This window comes from Astatotilapia calliptera, chromosome 3 (assembly GCF_964374335.1).
Source record: "Astatotilapia calliptera chromosome 3, fAstCal68.1, whole genome shotgun sequence".
Taxonomy (NCBI): Eukaryota; Metazoa; Chordata; class Actinopteri; order Cichliformes; family Cichlidae; genus Astatotilapia; species Astatotilapia calliptera.
The window spans coordinates 44,816,813-44,835,263 of record NC_137424.1 but is presented as its reverse complement, the minus strand read 5'-3'; the positions used below and the strand labels follow the sequence as shown (position 1 = coordinate 44,835,263).

Genomic DNA, 18,451 nt, shown 5'->3' with positions numbered 1-18,451 from the left:
TATTATAGCTATTTTTGGTATGCTTGTTTGTTTCAGTGAATGAGGGTGAGGTGTCCTTTAAATTGAGAATTTCTACTGACATGGCACCAGTCGTCCAGATTGTAGCATATGCTGTACTTTCCAGTACGAATGTGATTGCCCACAGCGCTGACTTCTCTACTGAGAAATGCTTCAGTCACAAGGTATGTGTTGGTGTAAACTGTGTGAAGCTGTACTAGATATATTGATTAGTGTAAGTTAAGTTTAATTATATGAAACCATGACATACAAGAAAAAAACCCTCAAAAAACTTCAATCAAAGTGGAACAGACTCCCTCCCAACAAGGAAGCCACAGCTTTAGCAAACATCGAGTGGGCAGTGTGTCACAAGTGCCTGGAGGTCAGTACATGGACAGGGACCCAAGAGCAGATTCAAGCACAGGAAACAGTGATAAGGTTTTCACAAGTTCTAAACACAAGAATAAATACCAAAGGAGGGATACTTGGCAGGGCGTCAAATATGGCAAAACTGTGAACAGAGGGCTGGAGTTCCCCAGCCTGACTTGGGACACGTGGAATATGGGATTTATGCGCATGAATGCAGGGAGCCTTAACTTTATTGCCGTTCGGCTGATGATGGCCTTGATTTCATAGGGACCAATGCTGCGTGGGGCCTGCTTGCGGGAGGTATTTGCCATAGCTTTTGCCCCGGAGTATACCTGGGAGCCGGAGTTCTCAATCGATCTGCATTGTGGCGTGGTCAATCGAGAACCTTGAGCAGCACTTCCTGAGTCCAAGTCGAGATGTCATGCCAATGTAGATATTGGACTCATGGAATGGCGAGCTCCACCTCCGGCTGCAAAAAGAGGTTCATCAAGCAGAGCACAGTGGATAGTTTCCTCCACGTCCCAGGAAATTAAACCGCTCCTGTACTGGAGGCATAAACCTCTACTATGAACACAGGTGAACACCTGCATTCATCTGTATTAGTGAATGCAGGTGAATGCAGTTTTGGCCTGTTGTGTACAGGTGAAGGGTATCTTGGTGAGGTGAGTGAGTGGTTCTGCTACCTGACTGTAATTCCAGATGAAGCAGCAGTAAAAATTGATGAATCTGAGAACGTTTTTTTTGAGATGTGGGAGTGAGACATTCCCTAACAGCTTGGACTTTTGCTGGGTCGGTCTTCACCTGCCCTCCTGCCAGGATGTAACCAAGAAAAGTGACTGAAGATGAATGAAACTCACCTTTCTCCGCTTTGACGTATAACCGGTTTCGAGAAGGAGCTTCAGCACAGATTTGATCTGGACCAGATGTTCCTCCAGAGTCTTGGAAAAGGTTAGGATGTCGTCTAAATACACGAACACAAAAACGTTCAAGAAGTTTCTCAGGACCTCATTAACTAATGTTTGGTAAACTGTGGGAATTTTAGTGAGACCAAACGGCATGACCAGATACTTTGAGTGACCAAAGGAGGACCAGATGATAGTCATTGTGTAGATTTAACTTAGAAAAAGTGGTGGCACCATGAACAGGTTCAAAAGCTGAATTGATGAGCGGGAGAAGATATTTTCTTTTGATCGCAATCTCATTTAAACTTCTGTAGTCAATACAAGGACTTTGGGTCTTGTCCTTCTTAGTGATGAAGAAAAAGCCTGCACCTACCAGGGAAGAGGATGGGCAGATGATGGGACTCTCGAATATACTTATCCATGGCTTCTCTCTCTGGCTTGGACAAGTTGTCAGGTTGGCTGGTTGATGGTGCAATTATAGGGTCTGTGGAGTGGACGTGCCTTATGTTTACGGAATACTTCATGGAGGTCATGATACTCCTTGGGGACTGAGGACAGATCTGGTGGTGAAGGTTCGGCAGGTGATTATTGAGGCAGTTAGCAAGGCAAAAAAAGGCTCCAGCTAGTAATTTGTGTAACCATTCAATATGGGGATTATGTTTCTTTAGACAAGGGTAGCCAGGGACAGTCACCAGAAGTAATTTGGGAGACTGGTCTGGTTTGATGAGTAATATGGGAAAAATTGTTTAAAACTGTGGCTAGAATGGGAGGATCGGGTAGAACAGAGGCAAGTGCAATTACATAGCCAGCTACGTAGCCTTTTCTCTCTCTCAGGCGATCCTGAGAGAGAGGGAGGAGGAAATAAACCAAATCCTTGAACGATGTGGGCTCATCATGAGAAGCTAACTCATAAATATTCCCAGGAGCACATGATCAGGCCAACCCACCTGGGCAGCTGCCATGCAGAAATCGATGACAAACTTAGCTATGTTACATCTAACTTGACTTCAAGCTCCAAGCTACGCTGCCCTCAGAGATGAGGTGGGCAACGGTCTTTTAATCTTCCCTTGAAACTCATCATAAGAGCAGGATGAAAATGAATGTGATGACAAACACGCCTCAACCCATACCAATGCTTTACCCCTCAGCTTGCCTACCACTTACGAGAGCTCAGAGGTGTTGTCAGGGATGGAGTGTGGTGATTGAGAAAACATAAGAGCATTGCAACAGGAAACCCTTACAGCAACCCTGTACCCTGGTGAATGGCTCAGGCTGAGAAGTGTTAATGGCAGGTAAAGTTGGGGCAGGTCCTATGGAAGCGGGGAAAGGAGTGGAAGTGTGCGTGGAAGTGGTTTGGCTGGGAGTGAAACTAAGCTGGAGTTCTAATAGTGAGGCAATGATCTTTTCTTGAGTGTCACCAATAGATTTGCATTGTATTTCTAGGAATTGGACTGACTGTTGATAATTACCTAGTATTGAACCCTACTTCGAGATCGCTGCCTGTATTGGATCTTCTGGGTCCATTTTTCATTAGGCTAATTGTACATAGCTACATGTCTGCGGTGCCAAAATAAAAGCACCAATTCAAAATGTGGCTATTAAAAAAAATGCATTTTATTTTCTTTTTGCAGAAATGACCAAAATAGAACTTTGGAAACTACAAAATCTGATAAACTAGTTAGTACATGGATGAGGACCCAAGAGCCGATTCAAGCATGGGAAACAGCGATAAGGTTTTCACAGGTTTTATTTTCTTAAACACATGAGTAAATAGTGTCACGAAGGAGGGATATTTGGCAGGGAACCGAATGTAGCAAAACTGAACAGAGGGAGAACATGGTTCTCCCTCTGTTCAGAACATGGAGAAAAGGTAAGGGAAGCTTGTCTGGAGAGGTGACTAATACTGAAATAGAGTCTTACTTGGCAGGTTTGAATTGCTGGGTGTGCATCTAGAATGGTGAGCTAGTGAGAGGGTTCTGACCTTTCTTTTCTAGAGAGCCAAGAGAGAAGGTGGCAGGAGGACAGGCGGAAGCGGTAGAAGGATTAATCCTGAGTGGCGGATGTGCAACAGAAAATGCTCCTTTAACAAGGAGAATGATAAGGCCTGTTACCAACGTGAGGTTAGCTCGGAAACAGGTGGAGAAGAGATGGGGGACCCTGGTCTTAAATGCTATCTCACTGATTGCAGTGAGGATGAGGGGAGCAGATCAGGTGAGATGACGAGGACGCCACCCCAGGGTAGATACTGGGCAACACAAGAAAAACAGAGGAAAAAACACTTGAGCTCACCCACACTATGACACAGTGATTATCAAACCTGAACTCCAAAAACTACATAAAAGCTAGTGAATGGTTTCTGTGTGATATAGGCTTGAACTTTTGTTCTTTTAAAACCATTTAAGTTTAGATGGTGTAATACACGCTTTGTCTGTGTCAGGTGTCATTGGAGTTCACACCTTCCTCAACTGTCCCAGGAGAAAAAACCAACATGGAGGTGACGGCTCTTCCACACTCTTTGTGTGGTTTAAGTGCCATTGACAAGAGTGTCCTCATCAAAGAGCCTGAGAATATTCTGGATGCAGATAAGGTAAGTGTGGTCTCAACCACCTTATACATCCTTCACTCTCAGGCTACGTCCACACTAGCCCGGATACATTTGAAAACAGCGTTTTCATCTGAAAATGCACCACGTCCACACTAGCGTTTTCAGTCGTTTTCACAGTTGCGCGTCCACATTGAAATGGATGAAAACGCTTACATTCCAGTCCTGCGCATGCGCACAAGCGAGTGAGAATTAAAGAATTTGAAGAAAAGCTATCTGGAGCATGTACAAACTGATATTCATCTTTTTTAGGGCTGTCAAAATTGAGAGCAATCAAAACAACCGCTGTATAATGCACTCCGCTATCTTTGTTTATTTGGTCACATGACTGCATCACATGACTAAAATACTTCATCGTTTTAGAAAGTCTGCGTTTTTGTGTGTCCACACTGCGACAGGACAGCTGCGTTTTTAAATGTATGCGTTTTCAAGAGCGTTTTCAAAACGCTGCGTTTTTCCTAGAGGAAAGCGCAGCGTTTCAGTGTGGACGGGGGGCCAAAACAGAGAAAACAATGCGTTTTCAAACGAAAACACATTAGTGTGGAGTAGCCTCAGTCTCTTCTAGTGTCATAAGTAGCAGACATTATATGAAGGCAACATGGATCTTAATTTGTGGGGAAGTTCTATAATTGCCAAGACAGAGATTCTCCTGCATCTGAAGAGCCAATCAAAACTGAATGAGATCAACTATGAGGTTCACAACTGTTTAACCTGTCTCATGGCAGTTCCTTGCTGTGTAACCATAGCATCTATTCAGTTTACTGGTGTGTTGAACCAAGACCTGTGTATAACTTTAAGCATGGTTGGTATAAAATAAACTTTCAGGTGAACAAAAAAGTCTTTAAAATCTTACTTTTGATAAATAACCACGTGGAGGTGTTTGCAACTTGCACAGCCTAGTTGTAAATCTTGCTTCTAGATAGGCTTTTTTGGTCATTTAGAGGTTTTGTTCTCTATCTATTTTTCTCTATTTGTTTTCTTTTTTGTATAATACTGCATAAAACTGTATAAAACAACTATTAATACAGTTCAACACTTATTCTGTTATAAAGCATCCTGAGACAGTGATTAAAACATTTATTTGGCTACCTGTCATAAAAAGGGGAAAAAGATAAATATTTTGGAACACTGTCAAATAACAAACTGAATTCACATTTTTATACCCAGATTTCAGCTGGCAAACTCAACTTAAAATGCTTTTTTCTGTTCAGAAATTCAAGTATATAACGATAATTTTAAATGTATTTTCAGAGATAACAATAGTATTTATATTTTAGCATTAAAAATATTTTGATTAAAGAGCTTGTTCATACTGGTATATTAACCATTACTGTCATGGTCCTGGGACTGTGACCCAGTGTTTATGTGTTTTTGGGTTTTATTAATATTCTTATATTTAGTGTCATTCATGGTTCTGGTTCTCTTAGTTGTTTTCTGCTTAGAACTTAAAATAACTTTTTTTTTATCGTCATTGTGCAGCTCTTGCACGGCAAAATTAGGTAGCAAGACCACAAAGGTGCAAAAGTACAGAAAACAATATTCAAAGAAGAAAAACAATATAAGTTCAGCAATATTAGTACACTATATGCACGGTGTATGAGTTACAGAAACCTTTTGGGGTTATGTACAAGGGCAATAATATAATATAATAAATAAATAACAGTGGAACGGCTGTGGTCATTAAGGATGGGGTGGTAATTGCACATTTGCTGGAATATTGCACAGGGGCCAAAATATTGCTCAGAAAAAGGAAACACCAAAATATTGCATAGGGAATGGCAACAACAGAGTCAAAAGCAGCGACAGAATGAAGTCTGTTCACACTCTTAATTTGCATTAATGGTTCTGACAGCCCACGGGTAGAAGCTGTTCTTTAGTCTGCTGGTTTTGCATCTGATGGATCTGAACCAGGATGTTGAAGAGGTGGTGGTTAGGATGGAGGTGGTCTTTTAAGATAGCCCTGGCTCTGGAGAGACATCTAGAGCTGGCAATAGAATCCAGGGGGGTGAGTGGTCAGCCGATCACCTTCTCTGCAGTTCTGGTGACCCTCTGGAGTCTCTTATTGGCTATTGTGCAACAAGCGTACCACACAAAGATGGGGTGGACCAGCACACTCTCGATTGTGGCTCGATAGAAGGAAACTAGTAGAAGGACACTTATGTTATATTTATAGTTTCTTGTCTTTAATTTTCTTATTCTGTGTTTTCCCTGTGTTCCACGTCTCTCACTTAGTTACTCTTTTCTTCGTGATCTGTGTTCTCTCTCTGTCCCCCCAGTCAGTTATGTCCCCATGTCTATTTCTCCCCCGGTCACAGCTTTAATCCTGCATGTCTTAGTGTTCGTCTCCATGTTTGTTGTGCTTCCTGTTTTATTTTGACAGTCTCTTGCTTCCCCTGTCCTGTTATGTCTGATTAGTTCCTGATGTGTGTCTGATATGTTCCCCAGCTGCTTCGACTTCCCTGGTCATCCTGCTGTGTGTTATAATTTGAGTTTCCCTTTGTCACTTGTCGGTTTCTCTGTTCGCCACTCACGTTTCTGGTCTTGGTTTTAATGGCTTAGGGCTTCACGTTCCATGTTATTTTTCTTCACATCCAGGTACTTAGTGCTTATTTTTTTCCCTCAGTTTAGGTCTTGTTAGTTTCAACTCTATCTCCATTTGCTTTTTGTTTGTTATTTGTACAGCCAAGAATAAAAGGCTCACGTTTGTTAAAAATTCAATTCTGTCTCCGTAGTCTGCATTTGGGTCCACTCTCTCTCTTCTCCACACAGTCCTGAGAATTACAGAACCATAAAAATTGATTTTGGTAATTACCAATCCTGTTCATTTATGACAGCTGTGGTATAAACCTTACATTGAACAGTGATCTGATCATTTGTAAATACTACATATGTGGTTCATATAAGTATAGATCTTTAATCTGATTTTCTCAATTGTTTGAACTTCTTTGAACCATTTTTTTTCTTAGATATTTAACTTGCTGCCTGTCATGAAAGCATCTTATTTCTCATATCGGCTACGAGAACCAAGAAAATGCTTGAAAGTGAGAACAAGAAGATATAGGTCACCTAAAGGAGATAATGAAGCCTACATTGCTTTTGAGGTAATATATAAATATTTTCCATGAGCATGTGTTATGTGTTTCACTGGATCCACGGATCCAGCTTCTTGATGTTGGCCTCGCACCTTGACTGTTTCAAATGTTCCACATAAGGTGAGTCTTAATAGTTGCATAAATAAATAATATTCTACTGCACTATGTAATATATGACAAACAATAGTCCTTCTCTGCAGCATTGGTGAACTTGGTATAGTTACAACAGCATTCCATCTGCAGATTTTGCATCCAGCTAACAGTAAAACTCCAGAGCATATCAGCTGATGATAAATATAATGCTTTTCATGGCTTTAGCTGCAATTAACTCTGTGATGTTTGTGTGTCTAGACAATAGGATTAAAGGTGGCAACAAACCTGCTGCTCGAAATTCCTTCATGTCTGAGTTTCATGGGAAGAGAATACGAGTTCATGCCCTTAGGTGATATTTTTGTTTTGATTTGCTTTGCAAATTCCAAATCATAAAAAAGTTCCCAAAATCAAAGCAGTGTGTTACACCTTCTTATTCATTCTGATTAAGTATTTATTTTTCATTTTTCTTTTTTTTTTCTTTTTTTTTATGATTCTAAATTACAAGCGGGTTCAAGTTACTCTGGAGGATCTTTAGGTCCATCAGAAGGACCGATGAAAACTGTCCGTGCTTTCTTCCCCGAGACTTGGATTTGGGACCTGGTGGAAGTTGGGTATGTCTTAGTTTTTGGAGATCGATCTATCTATCTATCTATCTATCTATCTATCTATCTATCTATCTATCTATCTATCTATCTATCTATCTATCTATCTATCTATCTATCTATCTATCTATCTATCTATCTATCTATCTATCTATCTATCTATCTATCTATCTATCTATCTATCTATCTATCTATCTATCTATCTATCTATCTATCTGTCTGTCTGTCTGTCTGTCTGTCTGTCTGTCTGTCTGTCTGTCTGTCTGTCTGTCTGTCTGTCTGTCTGTCTGTCTGTCTGTCTGTCTGTCTGTCTGTCTGTCTGTCTGTCTGTCTGTCTGTCTGTCTGTCTGTCTGTCTGTCTGTCTGTCTGTCTGTCTGTCTGTCTGTCTGTCTGTCTGTCTGTCTGTCTGTCTGTCTGTCTGTCTGTCTGTCTGTCTGTCTGTCTGTCTGTCTGTCTGTCTGTCTATAGTGAGTCTATTTTATATATAAAATGTCTATGAACGTGGTGACTGCTACACTGTCATTTGCATTGTTGGCTAATCTGTGTTATCACCACCTGACAATGTGCATATTTTGAATCTGCTGATTCAGAGAGTCTGGATCAAAGGATGTGTCCCTCACTGTCCCTGACACCATCACGACCTGGGAGACGGAGGCTTTCTGCTTGTCCTCTCAGGGTTTTGGTTTGGCTCCTCGTCAAGAAGTTGAGGTCTTCCAGCCGTTCTTCCTCGAGCTCACCATGCCCTACTCCATCATCCGCGGGGAGCACTTTGAACTGAAGGCAACTGTCTTCAGCTACCTGACCAGCTGCATCATGGTGATCAATATTTCTATATCAAAAATTACAAATGTCAACAAATGTTAGCATGCTGATAGACTTTGCAGATGGTTTTGAAGTGGCCCCTGATGCAGGACTCATCAGACAGAATAAAACTCAAAATCTCAGCTTTATTTGACTGGGCAGGATAGGAATTCACTAATTTAATAGAATACATCCACAATGAAGGACGATGCAGTGGGGAATAGAAGGGTGATTAAGGGAAGTGGAGACACGTGGAAACACAGCTGACTTGAATCAAAACTAATAACACAAAGGAAGCAAAAGTCAACATCATACCCATGAGACAAGACACTATCAAAATAAAACAGGAAGTAACAGAGGGACTGCAGAAAAATAGACATATCAACTACATTAGATAAGGAACACAGACAGCCATTGAGACAGAACCCAGAGAGACCAAAAAACACTATCACAAGATAGTGACAGACTGCACAAAAAGGGGAACAAACACGACTGAACAAGAGGTGAGAACTAAAAATAACACAGAAACACAAGTCTAATCCGGAACGCAAAACTAACTAATAAAAACTCTGAACATCAGTCCAAGGTCTTTCAAACAAATAAATAATTCCAGAGCATAACTAAAAAAAAAACTGGGTTGAAGAGCCAGTACCATGACATTAGTGGTGTACACACTTCCCATCAAGTATCAGGAAGGATATTCAGTGCAAAATTATACCAAATCAAAACATGTGAAGCGACTCTTGGTGAATGAGGCAATAGCTGAAAGTATTCTGTCCTCACAGAGTAACAAGAAAACACTGAATTCCTCTTTGACTTAGAAACTCAACCCACTGTTTTGTTCTTTGTGCAGGTCACAGTCTTTTCTACGCCTTCCTCAGATTATACCCTCACCCCTCTTTCCGGTGAGCAGTACACATCCTGTTTGTGTGCTAAGGAGCGCAAGACTGTGAGCTGGACCATAATTCCAACAGTTTTAGGTAAGGATCAAGTTTTTATCCACGCCAGTGTAAATGTCCTTTCAGTCAATGCCCCTTCTCTTTTCAGTATCTACAAAATCAGTGAGATGATCTAATTAACAATATTTTAATGTGCAAGACTTTACAGGGTTGAGAAAAATGATGTTTGTTGTCCTTTTTTAGGGGCTGTGAATGTGACTGTGTCTGCTGAGGCAGTGCCATCCCATGTTTCATGTGATAATGAGGTTGTGAGAGTACCAGAGAGAGGCCGCATTGATGTGGTCACAAAATCCTTCATAGTAAAGGTTGGTGCCATTAACACAAGATGAAAAACATTCTGCATTTGAAAACTTGTTTTCTCACGAAGGTGAAACTGTAACTTTTTCTTTCTCAGGCTGAGGGGACTGAGATGACAAAGACATCCAACTGGCTGCTTTGTCCAAAAGGTTGGTGTGGTTTATACACCAACCAAATACACGGGGAACACAGCTGACACAAATAAACATGACGCCACAGGGGATGCAAAACTAAACACACCGAACATGGAAACGTGAGATTGTCAAAATAAAACGGGAAACAAAGGAACGCAAGACTGACATACGAGCTTGGCACAGGAGTGGGAGAAAGTCAGAGGAGAGTGAGTGAGGAAACAAGAGAGGGCGAGAGAGCACAAGAGACAAAGAGGATGAGAGAAAGGGGAACATGGATAAACAAGATGGAATGAAACACAAGGAGGGCAAACAAAACACACACACAGACACACAAACTCACATAAACACAGACACACAGACAGGGACACACATGACAACAACACAAAGCGAGACTAAATGGACAAACAGACTAAACTTAAGACTACTAATGTACCTAAAACACAGACCACAATACACAATAACAAAAACACTGGGTCAAAATGACCCAGAACCATGACAGCTAAATATCCCTTGTCAAGTTGCACCTTGACCACATGCCTTTGGTAGTCATCAACAAACTAATGGTCTAATTCTGGCTCGACATTTAGACACAATCTCTTGTGTACCCAAGTCTTGTTTTTTAAAGTCATTAAAGATGTGTGCCATGTAGTCATTCCAGTTTTGAGTTTTTGTTGAGGGGTGTTTGTGGGTGTCACACCAAATTTTGATAATTCCCCACAGGACATTTAGTTGTTACAGTATATCTCAACTATATATGAGATATTTATAGTTATATCTCATATATACACTATGTTACAAACTTGACACGCTTGGTAAGAGTCAGTCTGGACACATCTGTGTGGAAATATTAGGTCACACTCATAGTACTCTTATTGTTGTTGTTGTTGTTGTTGTTGTTATTGTTTTAATAATATTTTTTGTGCTTATAGGTTTAATTATAGGTGTCTGATTTCTCATATGACCTGTTACAGTTCATGATGCTGTGACCACCTGCTGATTTGAAACTATTTTGGTACTGACATTCTGATTAAGCTCCTCTCTGTATGGTGATTGTTTGTCTGTACACAGGAGACACACTGACAGAGGAAACTGAGATACAGCTGCCTGAGAATATGATTGAAGGATCTGCCCGCACTTTTGTATCAGTCCTGGGTAAACCTGATCATTTTTAATTAAATGAGTTTAGATTAATCCAGAAAGAAATATAAGAAGTTTATTTTTTCAATCAATAGTGAATTAATATAAAAGACAAATACAACTGGACCGGCATTGTTTTTGCCTAGTTTTGAAACACGCTATTAAATGACACTCCAACAGTTTTGTAGTGTAGAAAATAGTTTAGAAACTACATTCCAATAACAAAGTGCAAAATATTATAATTTAGTATATACAGTTTTTATATAACCTGCTGTATTTTTCTAAATATTTAGCTTCTTTACTAGTTTTAATCTATTTGCAGTTAAAGTGTTCGAACGTTGTATGTTCTGTCTCAGTGACTGAGTGCCTCTGATCAGGTGACATCCTCGGCCGGGCTCTGAAGAACTTGGATGGACTGCTCCGGATGCCATATGGATGTGGAGAGCAGAACATGGCTCTTCTAGCCCCCAACATCTACATCCTCCAGTACCTGAAAGGCACACAGCAGCTCACCCCAGCCATCATGGAAAAAGCTGCGAACTTCCTGACCAGTGGCGAGTGTGTTTGTTTCATAGTGAGACTAAAATCAAAGGTTTATGAATAGAATATCTATTTAAGAGTCATTTTCCTGTTGTTACAGGTTACCAAAGACAGCTGAACTACAAAAGTGATGAAGGCGCATACACCACATTTGGAAGAGGAACAGGAAACACTTGGTGAAAATAATAATTACCTTAATATTCCATTTGCCTCAGAAACAAAACTGAGCCTGTTGGTGAAATTTACTCCTTAAATCTCCCATCCTATTATCATTTTATTTCTGGACATGGAGAAAATAAACTCACATTATAATGGCATAACTGTGACACATTTTGATATAATTTTGAAACATGAGGAAGTTTTCTTTTGGGTGCTTTTTTATGTCAGGCTGACTGCTTTTGTGATGAGAAGTTTTGCCAAAGCTCAGTCTTTTGTCTACATTGATCCAAGAATCATTGAAGAGTCTAAGACATGGCTGGAAAATAAACAACAAACAAATGGCTGTTTTAAAAAGTCAGGCAAACTCTTCAACAACAGAATGAAGGTAAGTCTATACTTTAGCTGGACACTGATACTAATTCTGTGCGGAGAGAAATTCTGGCAGCACACAGAAATAACTTGGTTTCACTCACCAGGGTGGTGTGTCTGATGAAGTGACTCTCAGTGCATACATCACTGCTGCTTTCTTGGAAATGAATATATCCCAACATGTGAGTAAACTCGATGTGATCCCATTTGATCTTTTAGAACTATAAGACGATAAGATGTGTGTCTTTTTTTATAACAGTGACATGGTTGTATTTACCTTAATTAAACGAGTCGTCAGTCGCAGTAAACCAGCAAAAATCTCGAGCCGCCGGGCTACGTAAAAAGTGTAGAGGGGCGTGTTTGCGGTCATGTCCAGCGGGTGTCTACTGTGCAGACTCTGGCTCCAAATTTGCAAGATGGCAGCCTCCACAAGCGGGATATTTCGGCTTCATTTGTGCACAATGGTAGGAGGCGGTGTCGCGTTGTCCATCTTTTCTACAGTCAATGGTCTGGAAGTCCAGCAGTTCATCTAAACAAAAGGCACTTAGACTAAAACAGATATAGATATGTCTATCATACCACAAAACAATAAGAGAAGGACCCCAAAGTCTTTGCAGACTAGTAAGGATCAGACCCCACTTAATATGACATCGACTATAAACTCTAAGCATATATGAGTAAATATTTCTAAGCATAAATGACAATCAACAATACGAATCTAACACTGTAGGTGAAAAAGAAATTTGTTAAAGCATTATTTCTATTTCCAGTCATGAAAATAAAGTTTAAAAAATAAGTACATTGTAGGGAAATGATCAAGTTGGGTGACATATGTCCTTAGAAAATCCCACAATTTCTTAAATCCCCCCAAAAGATTTTTTTCTTAGAAAATGATGGTGTCAGAAGCTGCTTTTGTCCACTTAGCAGAAAGTGCTTTAATAAGTGTTTCTTATAAGTATTTAATTGTCCAAACATTAAACACAAGAAACACATCCACATTTTCCTTTCTGAAAATGTGGATGTGTTTCTTGGTTTTGTTTCATATGTGCTTTATGCATTTATGCACTTTGTTGGATTTATTGTTGTGGAGAGGGATGAGGTGGCGACTGAAATTTACGATACTGGCAAACCTTGACTATATGTTGCAGTTGGCACCTTTTGCATATCCAAGGCACAGTGGGCCACAGGAGGCCATACCCATGTTGCCTCTTTAGTCTTCCTTATGGAGTATACCAGGCAGTCTCCCTCGGGTCTCCTCCAGAGTGGGGCCCTAGTCCTCTCCTGGGCAGGGTGAATTGGTCCGTTGTTCAGTTTGTCTTCATAGGGCTCTTCTTTCGATCTTTTAAAGGATCCTGTGGTGAATAATAGCTTGGCTTGTCTCAGGGAGTCCATCAATGACCTCAGCAACACCTACACTACAGCTCTGCTGGCCTATGTCTTCACCCTGGCAGGAGACACGAAGACCCGCGCTCACCTTTTGCAGCACTTAGACACAGTTGCAGTGAGGGAAGGTGAGTCACCATCTAACAGGAAATCATTCAGGTGTTATTACTATAAGTGTAACTTTTATTGTATGTTTGTAGGAGGTTTCCTGTACTGGTCTCAGACAGCAGCAGAAACATCAGCCTCCCTGTCAGTGGAAATCAGTTCTTATGTGCTGTTGGCCAAACTCAGTGCCTCCACAACTGCTGACGACCTGGGTTATGCCTCTGGCATTATTAGGTGGCTGACTGGCCAGCAGAACTACTATGGAGGCTTCTCCTCCACTCAGGTGCTACACCACCCAAACAGCTTAAATCTCACCTTTGAGTTCATATACAATGGGATAAATAAAAACGTATCTGAGAGAAGCTGAAATTTTACTTGCTGTTGCTGTCCTGTAAAATACAAAATATAAATATATATGTAAGTATGTGTAGTAGCTGTGATTTTGTTTGTAGGACACAGTGGTGGCTCTTCAGGCTCTGGCTCTGTACTCCACTCTGGTGTTCAGTCCTGAGGGTTCAAGCACAGTGACAGTTCAGTCTGACAGCAGTCAGCTGACATTTGATGTAAATCCGGGCAACAAACTGCTCTACCAGGAGGAGACGATGCAGGGCGTGTCAGGAAAATACAGCCTGGAGGTGAAGGGCACTGCATGTGTGTCAGTGCAGGTCAGTGACAGCATCCTGCTTGTTCCTTTTTCCAAATAGAGAAGTATGATGAAAAAATGTGTTTGCACTCAGAAAAGCACATTTGCTTATCCATCTATGTATTTGCTCAAATTATCCAAATTCAGGATGCAGTGGCTTCCCACTAAGGAAATGATTTCAAACATTCCTTTTCCTCCTATGTATTTTTTTTCTTCTTGTTGTTGTCGTTGTTCTTCATCATGGATTTCACTAAGGCCAGATGACATGTATAATATGTATAATATCTCCAGGAAGGTCTAGCTACACTGTGTGTATCCTCGCAGTTGGATTTGCCTGGAAAATCTCCAGAGGGTAGTGTCATAAAGGCATCCTGCAAACATGCCTGCACCATCTTAGCTGGCATATTTTAAGTAAATAACCAGCAGTTCTATTTCCAGATCCCTTCTCATGTCCAAGCCTTTATCTCAATTTTAAATATTTTGATGAAAGAAACTCCAAATCAACATGACATTTCTGCCCACAATTAGTGTACATAATATTCTGGCCACAACCACCAAAATAATTTCATAACTTTAATCAGTCCCCTAAAATGTGACGCCACTATTTTTTTTTTTTTTTTTTTAAATAAATAGGACAGGGGGAATGAATGAGAGAAAGAGGGGGAGAGAAAGAAAGAAAACCAAAGGGGAGAAGAGACGGTGAGAAGGGGGGGGAAGAGAGAGAAAAAAAAAAAGAACTCCTGGGTCACCTGTATGGAGAAAAAAAAAAACAAACAAAAAAAACAAACAGAGGAGACAGCAAACAACAAAGAGCAACATAATAATAGAGAAAACAAAGCACCATCACAATAAACTAGCTAGTCATAGATATCAATATTTACTAAATAATAAACGATATTGTGCAGCACGTAAGATAGACAGCGCACAGTGTGCTTTGAGGCAGCAGCCAAGAAAGCTTTAGTCCGCGTCTGTGAATACCCATGTGTGCATACCTGTGTGGATCAGCATGCTTGCATTCCAAAGGTTTCTCCATGTAATGATCTGCTAGGGAGTGTGGGGGGCCACAGCCCCGTCCTCCAGGGTGTGAAGCGGGTATGGAGGAGATCAAAACTCCAGACATCCAGAGGACCCCAGAACACAAGAGACCATGGAAGACCAACAGAGGGGCAGCCGCGCCACTGTCCCAGTAAGAGCTGAGGAGAGTCCCAGATGAGGGCTCGCCCAGCAGCCGCGGAGCAGAAGTCAGGGGGAGTTGCAGTGACGCGCCCGTGAGCTCCGCCGGCCCCCAGCTGTGCCTGAGTGACCGAGCCCCAGGCCGAGAGGCCGGGGGCACCCCACCTCCAAAGGGGCCCGAGCGAGCCCCAGGCCCCAGGCCCCGACAAGCGGCCGCCAAGGAGTGAGCCGGTGTGTACCCGGACGCCCACCCCCAGACACAAAGAACCACCAACACACCGACACCTGAGGGAGTCCGCCACCGGCAGGGGAAGTGGTGGTGGGTGGAGATAGGCCTCCAAACCTTGGAGGGCCTGAGGTGTCCCCAGAGAGGTGGCGTCTGATACCCAACCTGACATATAGACACAGACATACAGGCACACACAGACACAAACATCCATTCCCACCCTCATGCTCTCATATGCACTCACTCCACACTCAACCAACGTGGAGACAGACATAAAGAGACGCTGTACACACAATCACACTCCCCAAGCGTACTCTACAAACCGGGTCTAGGTACCCTTGCCCCTGGAGGGGGGAATTGCACCCAGACCCAGGTGGTGTTACCCTTTTCCCTGCGGTGGGGAGAGGCAGACCACCCCGACTCCGCAGCAGCAGGGAGGCCCCACACCCCAGACCGCAGTCGGACGGCCAACTCCTCCTACTAGCCCTCCCGCTCCAGCAGGCCGCAGAGAATGGGGGTGAGAGAAGACTCCAAACCTCCCTCCACCCGCTCATTGTAGTGTTGATGCATATGTGTTCTAAGGTGCAATTAAAACCCAGGAGGGCATGGAGCTACCTGCCACTATATTTTTAACATAAATGCAAAACAAACATAAAAACATTTATATAGTTGAGATATACTGTAACAACTAAATGTCCTGTGGGGAATTATCAAAATTTGGTGTGACACCCACAAACAGATTTCTATTCTTCTTATTATTACTATTATTATAAACTGCAAACCTCTTTTGGTTGACTATTTCGCAGATTTCTGTTCACTACAACATCCCGAGTCCCACTGATGTCACTACTCTCAGCGTGGAGGTCAAATCAGGGGTTGATGCAACAAGTGAATCCAGACGCAAGCTCACTCTGACAATAAAATCCCTGTACGTATTTAACAGATTAGATATGTGCTAGGGGAATTTTATTTACCACTGTGGGATAAGTGTTGGAAATGTGGCATCTATGGATACACATCAGTGCAATCACTTTTTAACTGTTCAAACACAGGTACAGTGGAAAGGAGAATACTACCAACATGGTGATCCTGGATATCAAAATGCTCTCTGGATTTGTCCCAAATGCAGTGTCTTTAAAGATGGTGGGTTGTTGCAGTTGTTAGCTGAATAGAAATGTTGCTACCATGTGTCAGTTTATGATGAGATAAAATAATAATAAGGAGACTGTTGTCTCCTCACAGCTCGAAGGTGCCCCATTGGTGGATCGTGTTGAACAAACAGAAGATCATGTTCTGGTGTATTTACAGGAGGTGAGAGATAATCACAGTGGGGATACCAGATGATGATGTTTGTATTGTTACAGAGTGTGTCTCCTGTTTTTAAATCTGTTCAGTTACCAAAGGACATGCCCATGAACTACAGCTTGACAGTCATCGAAGAACTTCGAGTGGAGAACCTGAAACCAGCCATGATCAAAATCTATGACTACTACCAGCCAAGTACAATTCTAACTCACTTCACTGCAACAGCACACTGACACACGTTGCTCCGTAGTGTAGCTGTACAACAAACAGCAGTTAACAGAATTTGAAGGATCAAATTTAAACGTGTTGTAAAAACACAGCAAGTCACATTTTTCCACTTTGTTTTCTCTCTCAGGTGACCAGGCTGAGACTGAATACATTTACCCATCAGCTGCAGGTAACAAACTGTTATAGCGAGAACACCACATTTCACACAAAATTGAATTGAAGTTATTTTTAAAATATTTGTTCAATCTCAACAGTATTTGACAATACAGTTAATTCAGTACTTTTTTAGGCCTGACTGATTATTTTAACACAATTGCATCCTCATGTTTTATTCTTTTGTTGCAGCTTAAAGATGTGCAGTCAGTCCTGAGGTTGTCACTCAAGTTATACAACTTGCATTTTAATAAAGATGTTTTTTAAACACAAATATGCCTCCATATGTTTTGTTTTCATCTACAAATAGTTCTTCTGTATAAAAATATTATCCATCTCAACCTGACTCTACCATCCTATTCTGTCACACTAACACTCCACATGTCTTCATTCACTACATCCATGAATCTTCTCTGGTCTTTCTTTTTTCCGTCTGTCTAACATCTCCATGTTCAACATCCTTTGTCCAGTGAATCCACTATCCCTCCTCTTCCACCAACCTGCCTCTCATTCACACACAGATATATTCTGTCTCGCTTCTATTCACTTTCATTCCTCTTCTCTCCAGTGTAAACTTCCACCTGCTCCATACTCTCACTACAGAGCATAACATCTTGAACGCATCTGTATGTTGATGGGCAAAGGACATACTTGTGGCTTTTGATAATGGTAGCATTGATAGAGTTGCAGAGAAGAGTATCTCACTGAAGAAATTACTTTGTAAGGTGAGAATCTCTATCTTGTGAAATTATTCCAAGTAATGCATCTTTTAAACAGAAAATGTGATTATGTGACAAATGACTCTATTTATCTTTTTTATGTACTATTTAGCTTTACTACTGCTTTAAGGAATTTTCACCAATATGTGCATATGTTTTAACTTTTTTTGCGTTCCAGTCCAGCCCTGGTTCTGTGTACACAGATAAATAGAAATCCAAAGTTTTCTGGGCTGTAGCTCATTTTAAGGATTTTAAAGGTGCTAATCTGCTGCATGAGGTGTCCTGTGTGAAATGTCAAATGCAATGAAGGATTAGCTATACAATGTGTCAAAAAGAGATGTATGGCCCCAGTCAAATGATTTATGACATGTCATAAATGTTTAATAGAATCAGTCTGAATGCTTTATTTTGGAAATTATGTCATTTGAGTAATTTATGTATGTAATAATTCATAACTGAGTA

At 41.2% G+C, this 18,451-nt stretch overlaps 1 protein-coding gene across 1 annotated transcript in view; it reads left to right on the top strand.

The window, feature by feature from the left end:
- LOC113018870 (alpha-2-macroglobulin-like) overlaps positions 1 to 17,544 on the top strand; it is a 29,246-nt gene extending 11,702 nt beyond the window's left edge. The window contains exons 14-36 of the mRNA XM_080291210.1: positions 37 to 182; positions 3,706 to 3,855; positions 6,837 to 6,971; positions 7,314 to 7,404; positions 7,561 to 7,666; positions 8,249 to 8,474; positions 9,313 to 9,439; positions 9,602 to 9,723; positions 9,813 to 9,864; positions 10,918 to 11,001; positions 11,364 to 11,540; positions 11,627 to 11,702; positions 11,914 to 12,070; positions 12,162 to 12,236; positions 13,403 to 13,565; positions 13,638 to 13,825; positions 13,995 to 14,207; positions 16,391 to 16,512; positions 16,637 to 16,727; positions 16,827 to 16,895; positions 16,979 to 17,084; positions 17,245 to 17,286; positions 17,463 to 17,544. Coding sequence (XP_080147336.1) covers positions 37 to 182; positions 3,706 to 3,855; positions 6,837 to 6,971; positions 7,314 to 7,404; positions 7,561 to 7,666; positions 8,249 to 8,474; positions 9,313 to 9,439; positions 9,602 to 9,723; positions 9,813 to 9,864; positions 10,918 to 11,001; positions 11,364 to 11,540; positions 11,627 to 11,702; positions 11,914 to 12,070; positions 12,162 to 12,236; positions 13,403 to 13,565; positions 13,638 to 13,825; positions 13,995 to 14,207; positions 16,391 to 16,512; positions 16,637 to 16,727; positions 16,827 to 16,895; positions 16,979 to 17,084; positions 17,245 to 17,286; positions 17,463 to 17,467 — 2,723 coding nt within the window. The 3' untranslated portion in view covers positions 17,468 to 17,544. The remainder of the gene's footprint in view (positions 1 to 36; positions 183 to 3,705; positions 3,856 to 6,836; positions 6,972 to 7,313; positions 7,405 to 7,560; positions 7,667 to 8,248; positions 8,475 to 9,312; positions 9,440 to 9,601; positions 9,724 to 9,812; positions 9,865 to 10,917; positions 11,002 to 11,363; positions 11,541 to 11,626; positions 11,703 to 11,913; positions 12,071 to 12,161; positions 12,237 to 13,402; positions 13,566 to 13,637; positions 13,826 to 13,994; positions 14,208 to 16,390; positions 16,513 to 16,636; positions 16,728 to 16,826; positions 16,896 to 16,978; positions 17,085 to 17,244; positions 17,287 to 17,462) is intronic.
- The last annotated feature ends 907 nt before the right edge of the window (positions 17,545 to 18,451 follow it).